The sequence below is a fragment of the Populus nigra genome, chromosome 16, assembly GCF_951802175.1.
Source record: "Populus nigra chromosome 16, ddPopNigr1.1, whole genome shotgun sequence".
NCBI classification, from domain to species: Eukaryota; Viridiplantae; Streptophyta; class Magnoliopsida; order Malpighiales; family Salicaceae; genus Populus; species Populus nigra.
In genome coordinates this window covers 10233532-10249948 of record NC_084867.1, presented here as the reverse complement: position 1 = coordinate 10249948, position 16417 = coordinate 10233532, and the positions used below count along the sequence as shown (strand labels likewise).

The window sequence follows — 16417 nt, the reverse complement described above, 5'->3', positions numbered from 1 at the left end:
GGGGTGCCCAGGTCCAAATTCTTGTATGTGTACTCAGGGCCAGTCTTTAAAGAACTTCGTCTATGCCCACAAAGCTGCTTAAAATATTTAAAATCCACTTGGAATTATCTGCACAAGAAATTATCCTCCTAAGAAGGTGGAATATTAGAATAAGAACCCAGCCGAATTGTTGTATTCTTGTAATTGGATGGCTGAGTTGTGCAGCACTTATGGAATAGGACACTTCTGGCAGACGAAGGTGCAGAGAGAAAAAGAGACCCCTTTTCCCAATACGAAACAATCAGTAGAATGCATTGAATCATCCTTTTCCATCTACAGGGTCGGTTAAAATCCAACAAAGATTTGCTCTTCTTTTTCCATTCCATGTTTTAAATCAAGAACAGAAGAAGCTGATCAATTAATTTAGAGCCGGGTTGTATGACCTCATTCATGCACGCTTTTTCATTGATGGCAATCTGAGGTGTGTTGTGTGCCTAACAATAGGTAAAACAAGGACTGTGTTTTCAAATGCGAGGATAGTACACAAGATGCAATCCAGTGGCCTACAATGCTTGAGAAAAGAGAATTCCCTTTTCTTATTTTTCCTTTTACTTTGTGGCCTTGAGAGCAACGACCTTTTCCTTTATAACTGCCAATATTTAACTAGCGCCAAAAGCTTGTTATCTTCGCTCTCAAAAAGACCACCCACCTATCTCTATCAAATAATTTACGTTGTTGATCTCTGTATAATCTATGCTTGTGTGATTCTAAGAGTAAGAGATGGAAGAAGAGAAATATGTGCCGGCAAGTTCTATGCGGTACAGTGCACGAATCATGTCGCCAGAAATCGTAGAGATAGGGGATGATAGCAAGACTATTACTAACAGCATAGATGGAATCAATGATGATGTTTATGTAGCTGTTGGTAAAAATGACACAGATGTACTGAAGTGGGCTCTAGATCACGCTGTTTCACCTGGAGCTCGAGTTTTTCTTGTCCATGTTTTTCCTCCTCTGTCATATATCCCTACACCAGGTAAACCTTTATATCCTACCAGGTTGTTCATGTTGTTCGATTAATCGAGTTTAGAGGGATGAATTCTTGCTTCTCTGAGGAAGGAAAGATGATTATGCTTCTTCCAGAGTGACCTGATGTAACGAACAACAACACATCTGATCAACTAAAATAATGAATATCTGCTGCTCAGGAAGTTACACTAGTGAATGTACTGATATGTCTAGCATAACTAAATGATACGGATTTTGTTCTGAATTTCTCAAATCAAAACCTTGGAATCATGGAGTCCCTATGTAGCAATTGACCATTTAAGAAGATGACTTGAGTCTACTTGTGGCCAGAACTAATGCAGGGGAAATCTGAATAGGAAAATCAGACTTTGTTATTGTGCGGACCATCATATATATTGATGACTTGAATCATCGGAGGTCATAAAGCTGCTAGACTGTATAGGCTATGTTTGACATGAACAAGTAGAGTTGTTTTCTCGCTTGCCACATCCCAATGTTGTGGAGCATGGCAGGTTTAATTATTTTGCAGTGCCTTTAACTCTTTTTAATCGTTTGTTGACAGTTGGAAAGTTATCAAGGAGCCAATTAAGTCAAGATCAAGTGAGATTTTACATTAATGAAGAGAATAACAGAAGGAGGAACCAGCTGCAAAAATACATTCGCCTGTGTGCCAATGCCAAGGTGCGGATAATGGCAACTCTATACTACTACTCAATAACTCATCATTCACCAAGACCATTGATACCAGAACTTGTTTCGTTTGACAGGTGACAGTAGATACAATGCTGCTGGAGAGCAATCTGACTGCCAAAACTATTCTAGAACTCATTCCTGTTCTCAACATCACCCACCTTGTCATGGGAAACAAACGCCTACCTCGCTCAAGGTGCAGATGCTTGTTTTCTATATAACCCCTCATAACATATTTGTTGTGCTTTCTGAGATTTGAAAAAATCTAGATTGTAGCAGACAAAGCTGTTCATCCGAGTGCCAATTCGACTCATATTTCACATGGACTGCAAGAAGGCTATCTAATCCGCTCAACCAATCTATGCTAACGAATAAACTAATCGATGAGCTTATTGTCATATGCTTGCAGATAGACGTTAATAGTCAACAATCAATTTAATGATTTCACCTCCATCCTTGCAGGCTGCTGAGGAAAAAGTTGGGAAAAGGAGAATTTGTGAAGAAGAAAGCTCCAGACTATTGTGAGGTTAGTATTATTCATAATGGAAAGAAGATCATGGATGGTAAGGATGGGATAGAGCCAGTGTCATCCTGTGCCCAAAGACCAGATGTTATCCGCAGCTCTGCTAACAGGTTTTTCAACCTTCCATGTTTCCCAGGCAAGTTGAAAAATGGATAGCATTAATGCTTACATTTTTATAGTTTTCTATCAGTTTCTACGAAGAAAATGACGTTTCCTGTCTCATCCAGTTTGTAGGAACATGGTGATGGATTCTTAAGATTTTATCCAAAACAGAAGAAGAAGCAGCAGCCGGCATTGGAAAGACCAGCAGGAGCAACCCAAAAACTCTCAAATACAAGGTGGAAGCTGAAGGAAACAGACTCCCGGTGGCTGCCATTTTTTTGAAGACTACAACTAACACTATATTAATTTCCGTGTTTGTACTAAAAAAACATATTAAATAGAAAGATGTAATGTAAATCAAACCAGTGAATGGAAGTCGAAATCCTCATAGATATATGATTCCCTTCTTTCTTGTTTCTTTTGATGAATTTCTCGTAGATTTTGGTTTCTTTTAGGAGTGATGATACACATACAAGGAAATGGAGAAGGAATCTCATTTTGAAAGCTTTTTTAAAACAATTAAAAAAAATTTATTTTTATTTTTATATTTTAAATTAATTTTATTTTTATTATTTTTAAATTATTTTAATACGTTAATGTTAAAAATAATTTTTTAAAAATAAAATAAATATTATTTTAATATATTTTAAAATAAAAAATATTTTAAAAAATAATCATTACCACACTCTTAATTGAAGCAAGTAAAAACTAGGGATGAACCAAAAAAACTGAAAAACTAATTAAAATTTTAAAACTGGAAAAAAATTAATCGAAAAAACCGAACCGTAAAAAAAAACCGATTAAACCGATTAAAATTTTAAAAACCTACTGGTTCGGTTCGGTTTTGGTTTTATAAGCTTGAAACCGAAAAAACCGAACAGAAACTAAACCTAAAAAACTAAAAAAACCGAGTCAAACTAAAAAAAACCGAGCTAAACTAATTTGAACAAGTTTTTTCTTAAAAAACTTAACCGAACTGAAACTGATCGGTTTAAACCAATTTCAATATGTTTAAAAAAAATTAGTTTAATTATTTTTTTTAATAAAAATTAAATCAAACAAAAAATAAATACCCGTAATAAAAACAGCCTGATTGACCTCTCCCTTGTTTTTTTTTTGGTTCATGTTTTGGCCAATCTACGTGTTAATGATAATAAAATAGTACTTGCTAATCCCTTCTATGACCTTGTTAGTAGTGGTAGGGCCCTACACGTGTCTATCGTAAAGACCACGCGTCGTTCAAGAGTTTTCGACAAATCGTTTACAAAGAAGCCTAAAAGCCCAAGCCGCCTTATTAAATTAATTGATCAATAAAATTCAGTTTGCAATTAAAAAATTAAATAAATTTTAAATAGAAAGAAGTGTTTTTTAGTTTGGGAAAATAAAAAAGTAATCTTAACGACGAACTCAAAAATTAAAATGATACAGTATTATTTATATTTATATAGAAAATAATATATGAAGATATAATATAAAAGTGAATTTGATCAAATTAATAGCTTTAACTAATTTTATTTTTTTAATATGAAAAAAATATTTTGAAGTTTTAAAATTAAAAAATATTAATAGATTTTATTTAAAAAAATATTTAGAAAGTTTATATATCTATAATATTATATTTAAAATATTTAGGTTATATGTACTAAGCGAATAAAGGAGGCTCAAAGAAGAAAAATATCTTTCCCGCGATCTGATAAAAAAAATATTCTCTCCTCGCTCTCTCAAACTTCCAACACGAAGAAAACTCAAATCGAATAAATCCTAGCCCAAGCAAGCTCCAATCAGTGATGAACCCTTACGACAACCGCTACTCCGACCCCGACTCGTACCGTCACCGTCACCATCGCAGGCAATTATATTCTCTCAGTTTTGATCGAATAATCCTTTGTTTCTTACTTTAATTTTGGATTCTTATGTTAACCTGCTCTGTTTTTCAGTGACTTAATGGGCCAAAAAACTCCATTGGTACCCACAATGATAGGGCCTGTTCCTCATGGCGGTGGTGCTGGGGTTCCTCCGCCTCCGTCTTTTGCGGGTAGAGGCGGTCCCCCTCCAGTTGGTGGAGGTTATCCTGCTTTTGAGCGACCTTCTAGTGGATTCAGTGTTGGACGAGGGGGTGGAGGAGGAGGAAGGGGGTTTAGTGGTGGCCGAGGGTCTAATTTTCATGGTGGGGATAGAAGAAATGATGCTGGCCGTGGGAGAGGCTGGAATTCTGGTTCTGGCCGTGGTGGTGGTGGTGGAAGAGGGGGGAGGTTTGGAGGGGGAGATCCAAGGAGAGAGTTGGATAATATTGCACTTCCAAAGCAGGATTTTGGGGACCTGGTGCCTTTTGAGAAGAACTTATACTTCGAGAATCCTTCTATTAGGGCTATGTCGGAACATGAAGTGGTTACGTTTCGTGCTAGAAGAGAAATTACTGTTGAAGGTCATGAGGTGCCTAGGCCTATTAGAATTTTTCACGAGGCCAATTTCCCTGGTACTTCAAATTTTTTTCACATCAATGCTTATATGGTTCGTTTTGAAAATTTACGTATTATTTTAGACTGATTGATTTAATTTTATGTGGTAGATTACTGCTTACAGGTGATTGCTAAGTTGGGTTTTGTTGAGCCAACGCCAATTCAAGCTCAAGGGTGGCCAATGGCTCTAAAGGGTAGAGATCTAATTGGCATTGCTGAGACTGGTTCTGGTAAGACACTGGCATATCTGCTACCAGCTTTTGTGCATGTTGCTGCTCAGCCTCGATTGGGTTAGTATGGATTGCCTTTCTGGTTAAGTTGAATTTTTGAAGTTGTCACATTTTACTGTGTGATATTTATTGTTTTAAACTTTATTGCTGTCTAGTACATGGTGATGGTCCGATTGTGTTAGTATTAGCTCCTACAAGAGAGCTGGCAGTTCAGATTCAAGAAGAAGCTTTGAAGTTTGGTTCAAAGGCGAATATTAGGAGCACATGCATATATGGCGGTGCTCCCAAGGGACCCCAAATTCGTGATCTTCAAAGAGGTATTTTCTGTTTTGAGTAGCTTGTTATGCTACTTGCAAATCTAAGCAGATTGAGATTGGTGAAGTATGGTAGTGATTCAGGATCTGTCTTATGCCAGGTGTTGAGATTGTTATTGCTACCCCTGGTCGACTAATAGATATGTTGGGAGCTCAACACGTGAATTTGCGAAGAGTCACATACCTAGTGTTGGACGAGGCTGATCGCATGTTGGACATGGGCTTTGAGCCTCAAATTAGGAAAATTGTATCTCAGGTAAGCATCTGTCTTTAACTTCCTCCTGCAATAATGTGGCCGTACAAAACATGGAATTTTAATGAATATTCTTATTGAGATAATTTGACTTTTGGTAAGGTACTTGGATTTTTCATGCTAATTTAAAGTAATTCACACTGAAGTAATTTGTATATTTTGCCAGAGGGCCTGCCCAGAAACTGTTATTACAATGGAATTTCATTAGTCACGAAGTCCTTTGAAACTGAATTCTAAGAGGTCTTTTTTTATCGCAGATTCGACCAGATAGGCAGACATTGTATTGGAGTGCAACATGGCCCAGGGAGGTTGAAGCTTTAGCAAGGCATTTTTTGCATAATCCATACAAGGTCTCAGTCATAGTTGTCCCCAATTGCCATCATATAAGTGTTTTGGGTTTATTGTTATTTGCTTGTTATGAAGGCATGTTCACCCAATATTGTTGAAATTTTTACCGTGTTTAGGTTATCATAGGATCGCAAGATTTAAAAGCAAACCAGTCTATAAAGCAAGTTGTTGAAGTCATGATGGACCTGGAGAAGTACAAACGGTTTGTCTCAGCAGCTTGTAGCAGAGAAAAATTGATGTTTTAGCATGTTGATATAGCTACTTTAATATGTCTAAATCTATGCAGGCTGATCAAACTGCTGAAAGAAGTGATGGATGGAAGTCGAATTCTAATATTCATGGAGACAAAAAAAGGCTGTGACCAAGTTACAAGGCAGTTGAGAATGGATGGATGGGCAGCTTTGTCCATCCATGGTGATAAAAACCAGGCTGAAAGGGATTGGGTCCTGGCGGAGTTCAAAAGTGGCAGAAGCCCTATAATGACTGCCACTGATGTTGCTGCACGGGGCCTTGGTAGGATCATTGTGTGTAGGAGTCCTAGGTCTATTCACCTCTGTCTAGAAATTTGAAGATAGGCAAGTCAGCCGGCTGCTATCCAGTTTTCCCTGAATATAATCTGTGGTATGGGTGCAAAGCGAGCTACCAATATGAATAATGATCCACTGATTGCTGTATTAACTTGTAAGCATGGTTCTTTACTTCAAAGGGATTTTAAAGTTGGATTGAGTGGCACCTTGGTTTCTCATATTCGCTAGAATATCCCATTAGCTACAGCTCATGTTCCATGGACACAGGGAGCACTGCCCATTGGTGTTGTGGACAGCAGTTTAAGATTTATTCTGTGACTGGGGAAGTTGCATTTCTGTTTCTGCATGGAAGAAAAGTAATCTAAAAATCTGGCTTTCATGAGGCAGTAATTTGCAGAATTCTCTAATATCGCATAGCTCCAACTAACAGGTGTCTACATAACATGTTTGCAAGCGATTGTTGCCCATCCACAGTTATGGAGCTGGTTTATCTTGGCAGCCGGGTTGACTGACATGTTTATTAAATAGCTGGATATGGAAATAGTGGTGGTGAAGCTGCTCCTTATCCCTGCAAGGTTAAGGTGGGCACATTTGTCTCTTGAATGTGTTATCTTAAATTGATCATTTGGATCTTAGGGGTGCGGGGATAAGGGGGTGTTCATACATTTCTAGAGCCGTGAATCAGGCCAGCATGGTGGCTAAAAAACTTCGTAAACTGGCATGCTTATCCTAAGAGGCTCCAGTCCAGATTTTTATTTAGCTACCTTATGTCAAGCTTTGATAGCTTTACTTTGAGAATGAAAGTCCTGAAAGCCGAGTAATCTCTTGATCGGGAATCAAACAATGTTTTCATTTTGTTAATTATCTCAAGTAGAATGAGCCATCTTTCATAGCTGAGTTTGTCAGAGGGCTTATAGTCCTGCGCTTAAGTGCATTCAGTGAACTTTATACATCAATTCTTTTCACTTAACTTCTACTTTAATTGCTTGTAGATGTGAAGGACATAAAATGTGTGGTCAACTATGATTTTCCTTCCAGCCTTGAGGATTATGTTCACAGGATAGGCCGAACTGGTCGAGCAGGAGCTAGGGGAACTGCCTTAACCTTTTTCACAGAGTCAAATGCAAAATTTGCTAGGGATCTTATTAAAATTCTGCAAGAAGCAGGGCAGATTGTGCCCCCGTCATTATCTGCTATGACTCGGTCAGCTGGTTCTTTTGGAGGTAAACATATGTGGAAGTGTTAATCAGGATTGAATGCTAAGTCTATTCAAGGATGATGAATCTCATTTATTTCTCATGTTCATATGTTCTGCAGGTAACTTCCGTTCCAGAGGAAGAGGCGGCTTCGGCAACCGGGGGATGATTTCAGGATCCAATACTGTGCCACTTGGTGCTGGTAGATCTTGGTAATTTAGTGGACAACTGCAGCTTCTACTGGTATCATCAACAAACAAGCTTTAGTTATGTTAAGAAAACTATCTCTGCGAGTGGGTGCATTCGTATTGAAATGAAGGGTTAAACAATGCTGTAACTAATAAAGTATAGGAATTCATGTATTGGCAATTCATATTTATGTGATTGTAACTTTAGGTTGGCGTAACTTTTGAGCATAGGTGATTAGGTTCTCTGTTGTGGTTTGCTTAATTCTTGATTTGGTTACTCAAATATCCAAAGCCAATTTAACCGGCAAAGGTATAGCAGAGCTTGTGTTTTTGTTAATGATAAATCTCTTTGGGAAAAACAGGAAAAATGATCAGAGAAAGTGCCCGTTGATATACCGCAAACAATTCTTCAATTAGTCATGATTGTTGAATTCTTTTCTTAGCCCTTCAGTTACTTGATTGTTTATAGTTTGATAAATCGGTTCTTCTAGCAAGTTAACTCGAGACCGAGCTGAACCCGGGCACGAGTTGAAGAGAAAATATTAGATAAGAACTGGCTAACATGGTTAAAAACCCTGAGTGTTATAAGTGATAGGTAAGTAATGCTTTTATGCATTTCACAAAAGTCCAAGCTGATATACTGAGGCCAGATTTCGGCACAACAGAACCGGTTCATGTAGCGGCTCTTCAGCAAGATATTCTTTGTCGCCCACAAGGGCACCACTGATCTCTGGTATTTGAGCTTCATTTATGCAGCAGGGCTTAGGAGGATAGCACCATCATTTTTCTAACGCTTCAAGGAGGGTGAATCCCGTATAATTAATCTAGATGCCTGGAAACATGAGCATCATCAATGGCGCTGCATGTGAGAAATGATTTTCTCAGCTTCCAATTCGGCAACAATGGTGTCCTCCTCCTCCACATGAAATGCCTGGTCAAATATGTACGGTACATACTTCACCCAAGTTTCCATTGCTTGAACGAGGTATTATCTCTCTTTATTTGATAAAAGTAGAGGCAAAAATCACCATGAAAGGGTATCCATACAAACCCACCATGATCACCTTTCAATAATAGGATAGGTCACTCCTTATTACAAAAATAAATAAATAAATAAATAAAATAAAATAAAATAAAATGTGTAGCAAAAATACTTTAGCAAAAGAGTGATTCACTGGCGATTGAAATAATGAATTGATGTCTTTGTCCTTGACAAATAAAAATTAAATGAATTGACTTGGAAAGGTAAAATGGTATTATCATGGAGTTTATTTGTGTTCTATGATTATAATTATAGTTATAGTAGATGGATTACTTCGAGTGAACTCGTACTTTTTTTTGTTTAATTTTTTTTATGTTGTTAAATATTTTTTTTATAATTTTATTATTTAATATTTGATTTGTTGAAGATTAAGCTTTGTTTTTATTTATTTAATGTTTATGGTTAAATGGACCAGGTCATGAGTTTAAAAAAATTTAATTTCAGAATTTTTTTTATTTTTGTTCTACTGAGCTACTGAATCTCGTTACCTGAATCATAATCTATTTTATCCTTAAAAAAATAAAGAGAAGGGAATCCCAAATAAAACTATTTGTCAATTCTTAGAAGAATTATTTCTGCAAATAAAACATAATTCCTTACTATTTAATGTGATTACGTATATACTAGTAATACAAATTTTCTATAACTTTTTTATATTGTTTTTTCCCACTATTATTTTCTTTCTTTTTTTCAACACCACTTATGGTCGTATGACCACTTGGCCCAATATGATATAGGTATGGACAATACCCCTACATCCCCCTGTATAGATGGATCGAAATCCTTGTCATAATAAAGAATTAACCCGTAGCTAGAACTAGATTAAATTTTAAAAAACTAAAAAAGGTCAAAATTTAGGATGATTTAATAAGATCTGGTTAAAAATTTAATTGCAATCCGTTAACTTTAAATTTTTTTTACTAAAACAACATCGTTTTAATTTTTTAAAAAATAAAATTAACCTAAATAACCTGGTAATTCAAATCTTGGATTGGACCGGTCACCAAACCGGGTTTAAAATCTCTGAATAAAAATATATTTTCTCAACTTTTTATGAGTTTCCCCTTCCTCCACGTCCCTTTTCGTTGTTTGGAAATTGGAACACAATTTCATGAGAGTAATAGTCTACCATATAAAAGTAAAATCAGAAGAAAAATCAGAAATGATAATCACATCATGGTAGTTGCCTTTGCAAATTTCCTCCATGAAAACGAAGTTCAAGAGCACACGTTAATTTTTTTTTTTATTGGAAGTTGTTTTTTAAAAAGTATTTTTAAAAAAATATATTAGTATAGTATATATTTTTTATTTTTTAAAAATTATTTTTAACATTAGTAGATAAAAACTATCTAAAAACATAAAAAAATAATAAAATTTAAACCAAAAACAAATTTTAAATTTAATAAAATACGACTATCACCACGGTTCGAAAGAGGACACAAGTCTTCTTCATTGGTGGGGTATTTTCCCTAGTGAAGAGTAGAGAAAGTGTAAGAGAATCGAAAGGAGCAAAGACTAACACAATCTAATATAGCTGCGGACACGATTACTAATTGAGCTCTTCTTTGATTCCTTGTATGAATGAAGATCATTTCCATTCATTTTTCTTAGTAAGTTCCCTTGAATTTGAGTAATGGATGATGAAATTGTATGACTAATTATACCCTCACGAGAGATTATTTAGAGTAATTTAGACGAAATCTTCTTTACTCAAATGTGTATGATTTTCTATGTATATTGACTCTAGGGTTTGAAATTTAAAAAACTAAAAGAAAAAAAAAATCCTTGACCGTCCAATGAAACAAGTACATTATTTTAATTAAAATTAATAATTTGTTTTGTGTTAGGTGATCATAATATTAGATGAAATCTTCTTTACTATGGAATAATTCTCGAGTTCCAAGATGGAATTAATATAATTTATGAAACAAAAATACAATAATTTGCTAATGTAATTTAATTAATGGGAAGAAAAGAAAATATAGATGCTATAAAGAGATGAGATTTTTATTACATCTCCTATCTAAGAATAATATTCTTTTTTTCTTTTCTTTTAAATATAAGTATTTATCTTTCATTTAAAAGTGCATGTCGGGCTAACTATTGTTATTAATTTATCATAATATTTATTTTTTATTTTTTATGATAAGGGGTGTTTTCATACTTGTTTCAATGTTAAATTGAAACGAAGTTTTATTTCAATAATTTGAAAAGTTTATCTCTCACGTCATCAAGTGCATTCAGACTAGGTTCTTGTTCAATGTTTGAACAAAGAAAGTAAAAAAACTCTCTTAAACATTTGACCAAACATTTCAAGTTAATTTTATTAGAAAAATTGTAAGAATATAATGTTTAATTTAACTAGATGGGTTTGAATGAACACAAAGGGAGATTTTTTTTTTTTCAGATTAACGTGGGTGTTTGGATCAGTTTACGTGCACCTCAACTAATCCCACGAGCTCTGAAGTTAACGACCATATAAGCCTCCAGTAACCTGATATTTGTGGGACTCGAACTGGTGATCTCTATAAATTAAACTCAGGGCCTAATCAGTTAAGTTGCACCCTTCAAAATTAAAAAAAAAAAAAGCATTTTTACTATACATAAACTTAGCATTGAGAATTACAATTAATCAATTTAAAATAAGATAATTAGCGTTAAAAGACTAAACATGCATATAAGTGAAAACAATATCTTAAACAAATTATTTATTATTTTACAACGTAACTCAAACTCAAAATTATCACTTCTATCCTCTACAAAGCACCCTTGGTATCCCTTTTTCAATCAATCAATCAAGCTATCTGTTTGTTTATAAAGAACGCGTCTGTCATATTTTGGTAGTAGAAAAGCAGTCGATCCGATTTCCAGACGACGAACTGCTCTGATAAGGACCTGACTTCAGCATCCCATAAAATAAAACCACTTGTGATCTTGATTTATTTTATTGCCTCTTCCTGAACCGTCCAAGCTCTGTAAATTATCTTGACAGGGACAGCGAGGAGGACGATGACCAGAGATGTAAAAGAGCAAAATAACAAAAGAAGTAGGTCTTAAAAGCAGAAAAAGACTTTAAAGGAGGAAAAGGTTGATCAGTGTGATTTTCCATGAAATCATTTGATTGAGAAATTAAGGATCAAATTTGACCGGAAAAACGCCATAACTTGATGGAAAGCTTGAAAGCTCTTCCCACTTTGGGATGGGTTTCATCAAGTAATAATAGATTTTGTGGGATTGTTTTTTAAAATATTTTTATTTAAAAATATATTAAAATAATATATTTTTTAATATTTTAAAAATTATTTTTAATATCGCATCAAAATAATTTAAAAATACTAAAAAAATTAATTTTTTTAAAAAATAATTTTAAAATACAAAAGCAACAATGTTTTTAAAATTGAAATGGTGGCAAAATAAAGAGCACAGCTTCTTTCAAATAAGTAAGGACGATGTTGTTGCAAGGTGGCAGTACCAAAGCCGGTTTGTAATTTATTAATTTTTGTTTTTAAAATATATTAAAATAATTTTTTTTATTTTTTAAAATTATTTTTAATATTAAATTATCAAAATAATCTGAAAATAATAAAAAAATAATTTAAAACAAGAAAAATATAAAAAAACTTTAAATTTTTTTCAAAAACATTTCTTTTATAAGATGTAAAAACGAACAAGGACCAATAATATACATGCGTATCCATCAAATCTGACTAGATTTTCTGTGAAATTTTTCATGCTTTAAAGTCCACAATATAAAAGCATACAAGATCGTTATTTGACTTTCGTAGTTGACTTTTGTGGCGTGCATGCAACTAGTTATTTACTTTAGCTAAGAGATTGTTATAATTATATTTATAGTTTCTTTTTTTTTTTTTTATTTACGTGGGGTGTCCGGGCCAGCTTACGCGTACCACGACTATTCCCCATGGCCCGCTGGACATCCTGCAAGCCCAGGAGCATGTAAGGCACCGCGGGGGTGACAGGCGTACACATAGAGGGTCGAACCCGGGACGGGGGCGGAACAAGTCACACGAATTGATCACAGCAGCTAAACCCTCAAGTGCGGGTACACTTGAGGACTCGAACTCAGGACGCATAAGCAGGGCGAAGCCTGTCATGGCCACTGAGCTGCAAGCCTCGTGTATTGCAATGGGGACTGCTACAACACAATTATTGCAAGCCTCGTGTATTTATAGCTTCTTTTTACTCAATTGCAATGGGGACTGCTACAACACAATTATTTTTGTCCCTTTTTTTATCTTTAAGAAATTATATATATATATATATACACACACACACGAAATTTAATTTGCATGTTCTATGCGTATTTGTGTTAGCATAAAACATCCTAATATTAAATTAAAGATTAATATAATAAAAAAATTGTTTATAATTTAAAATAATTAAAACGGTAACTTCTTTTACTCAATTACATTGAGAAGTACTACGACATAATTAATTTTGTCCCCTTTCTATCCTTAAAAAATTATATATTTATGAAATTTAAATTGCATGTTCCAAGCGTATTTGTGTTAGCATAAAATATCCCCCGGTATTAAATTAAAAATTAATATAATAAAAAATTGTTTATAATTTAAAATAATTAAAACGGCAATTTTTTTTTACTCATTTGCATTGAGGACTACTACGACACATTATTTTTGTCCCTTTTTTATCCTTAAGAAATTATATATTTACAAAATTTAATTTGCACGTATTTGTGTTAGCTTAAAACATCCCGAGATTAAATTAATGGTTAGTATAATAAAAAAAAACTTTAGTTTATAATTTAAAATAATTAAAATAATAATGACCAAAATTAACATTAAAAAATTATTTTTCTATATTCTCTCTCTAAATTTATGAGTTTTTAAATTAAATATTTCTTAAAATCACAACCACTGAAATTTTGTACACAAAGTGGGGTTTGTGCAATAATTTTTTAAAACATGAAGGGGGCTTTTGTCAAATTTTCAAAATTTCGACTAGTCTTTCAAAATTCACAATACCTCAGGAAAGTTATTGCAATTTGATCCTTTTTTTTTATTCGCATTTCGACTAGTCTTTAAGGTCAAATTAATTCCTTGATTTGATTTGAGAATCTTAACATATATTCAAGGAAGAAATTGACGTAATTAGGGATATAAGGGTAATTAGACACCTCCATTTATATTGGAGTTAAGAGCTTATGATACCTCTGTAATTGAAGCTGATCGAACATGAATAAGCCACCTTTTTTAAAGGCCAGTGCAGAAATCTTATGCAAATTAAAAACACTAAGATGATAATTTATGTAAATTAAAAAAAAAAATCAAGAAAAAAATCTTTTAGCTTCCACCGTCAACAATGATCCACTGGTAGCTGATGGGAAGAAGAGAAGATCATCAGGAAGACTAACTTGTTATTATCCTACAAAACTAATTCCTTATAATTCTTTTTTCTTTTCTATTCGATTAATAAAAGTATTTTTAAACTAATTTATATTGAACTTATTTTCCATACAATATATCTGTGCGTTCAAATAAATTTAATATTTTTTTTCATTTTAAAATTTAAACATAAATATATATATATATATAGTTAATTAATTTTTTTCTTTTTCTTAATTAATTCTCTTATTTCATTCTTTAATATTAGTTTGGTTAGAAATTGAACTTCGTAATATTTTTTGATTTTTTTTATGGATTTTTTCTGGTCTTAAGATATGAGTTATGAGTTTGGCAGGCTAATTTAAGTTGACTCGTATAGTTTTTTTTGTCTTTTTTAATTTAATATTATTTTCAATTTCATTCTTAAATATTTAGTTGATTATGAATTGATATTTATAATTTATTTTAATTTTTTTCTATATAATTATCAGGATTTCATGATTGGGTCACAGATTTTATAATTTAATCTAGATTGATTTAATAATTCATTGTTTCAATATTTTTAAAAAGAATTATTTAATATATTAAGAAAAATATTGTGTAATGTGCATTATATTTTGAGTTTATAATTATAATTGTTTTACTAAAAAAATTTAACCTAAATCGATTTAATAATTCATTATTTTAAAATTTTTAAAATGAATTATTCAAAATATTGCGTAATGTGCATTATATTTTGAGTTCATAATTATAATTTTTTTACTAAAAAACACTGTTAATGAATGTTTTTTTTTTTATTAGACCAATGATCTAGTAAATTTCTACACAAAAGAAAAGAGGACGTATTTTGTTGTTGTAAAAATAATAAAATGTTTAAGACTCAAGTGAGACCATTAATTATTATTATTTTTTTAATTAACTCTGCGAGAGATGCCTGCAAGGATGACTTGTTTAATCATGGGCTTATGATATCTAGAAATCTCCGCGCATGTGCACCGACATCGATCACGTGCATCATGAGGAAGGTTTTTCAGCTTTTTATTCTCTCTTTCGTTTTTCAAATAAATACACGTTAAGATGTGGCAAGAATGTCTAGACACGTGGCATAATAAAACACATTAAAGTTACCTGTTTTTGTTCATTTATTACTTTAAGAAAAAGGTATGTATATATAGTCGTAATTAAAAATCTTTGACTTTTTTTCTTCTAAGAAAATCAAAGAGGTGTAGAACCGTAATTGGATATAAGGTGAAGGGCTAATTGAAAATATATCAAAATTCATCGACATCTTTGATCCTCGTTCCAAGAGACCTGGGACATAAATCAAGGGAATTGCACATCAGAAATTTGATGGTTATTTGTTTCTGATTTGTTAATGAATGACAAGATTCGAAATAAAGTGGACTAAAATGAAAAATAAGAGAAAACTATGAGGTAATTTCAAAAGCGACATGAAAAATTTACTTTAATCCTTCTACTTTCCTATCAATACTTTGTCAATTCCTTTAGCTTTGGAAATTCAGTTTTTGTCTAAAATTTTATTTTAACTTTTTAATTGGAGAGAGGAGATAAAAAGTTCCTAGATTTCAATTGAAGAGAAAGAAAATAATTGGTTGGCACTGATTTTGACAACCAAAAAGGTTGTTTTTAGTATTAACAAATTCTACTCGATGAGAGAAGTTTCACTAAGGTTTTCTTTGACCTACACACCATGTCCAATAGAGTAGATTCGGGCTTGAAAATGTTTTTCAATTCGAGTTGAATTTTGATTTCTTGACATGATTCTGGGTTATTTGAAGTTATGAATGTGTTTATTTAGAATTTTTATAGTGTTTTGTGTTGATTTCGGGAAAGAAATGTTTGAAAATGGATTTTTGGGTTTAAAATCACCCCTTTTAGTTTTTCATCGATCTATGTGGTGATTGGATTCTGGTTCGAGCAATGTATCCTTTACCCAGTTCAATAAAAAATAAAATGAGGTCCAGGTGTCCCAGGTGTATGGGCCTGGGATGGTAAGCCCAAGCATATGGCTTTGTTTTTTAAGGGCATGTTGGATCATCCAAACTTGCACATTTAGGCTTTCCTTTTTCTTTTTAATTTTATCTTATAACGTTTGATTTTTCATAATTTATTTTGTGGATGTTTTTATTTTTCAGTTACACTTTTTAAAA

At 33.1% G+C, this 16417-nt stretch overlaps 2 protein-coding genes across 2 annotated transcripts; both read left to right on the top strand.

Annotated features, from left to right (window-relative positions):
- The first annotated feature begins 529 nt into the window (after nt 1–529).
- LOC133676340 (U-box domain-containing protein 33-like) lies at nt 530–2730 on the top strand. The gene is made up of 5 exons (XM_062098003.1): nt 530–1015; nt 1571–1689; nt 1776–1894; nt 2161–2357; nt 2449–2730. Exons 1-5 carry the CDS (start codon nt 760–762, stop codon nt 2475–2477), a joined length of 720 nt encoding a protein of 239 aa, XP_061953987.1. The 5' UTR covers nt 530–759; the 3' UTR covers nt 2478–2730.
- Nucleotides 2731–3974: 1244 nt separating this feature from the next.
- Nucleotides 3975–8056, top strand: LOC133676030 (DEAD-box ATP-dependent RNA helicase 20-like). The gene is made up of 10 exons (XM_062097601.1): nt 3975–4172; nt 4261–4799; nt 4893–5072; nt 5168–5329; nt 5428–5582; nt 5837–5929; nt 6044–6129; nt 6214–6440; nt 7447–7677; nt 7772–8056. The coding sequence occupies exons 1-10, from the start codon at nt 4111–4113 to the stop codon at nt 7864–7866; spliced, it is 1830 nt and encodes a 609-aa protein (XP_061953585.1). The 5' UTR covers nt 3975–4110; the 3' UTR covers nt 7867–8056.
- The last annotated feature ends 8361 nt before the right edge of the window (nt 8057–16417 follow it).

Bases quoted from the DNA above. Each gene is read 5' to 3' on its own strand.
- LOC133676030 (XM_062097601.1), top strand. From the start codon at position 4,111: ATGAACCCTTACGACAACCGCTACTCCGACCCCGACTCGTACCGTCAC. The intron at 5,330-5,427 runs GTATTTTCTGTT...GTCTTATGCCAG, and splicing joins AATTCGTGATCTTCAAAGAG to GTGTTGAGATTGTTATTGCT. The intron at 6,130-6,213 runs GTTTGTCTCAGC...AAATCTATGCAG, and splicing joins GACCTGGAGAAGTACAAACG to GCTGATCAAACTGCTGAAAG.
- LOC133676340 (XM_062098003.1), top strand. From the start codon at position 760: ATGGAAGAAGAGAAATATGTGCCGGCAAGTTCTATGCGGTACAGTGCA. The intron at 1,016-1,570 runs GTAAACCTTTAT...GTTTGTTGACAG, and splicing joins GTCATATATCCCTACACCAG to TTGGAAAGTTATCAAGGAGC. The intron at 2,358-2,448 runs GCAAGTTGAAAA...TGTCTCATCCAG, and splicing joins CAACCTTCCATGTTTCCCAG to TTTGTAGGAACATGGTGATG.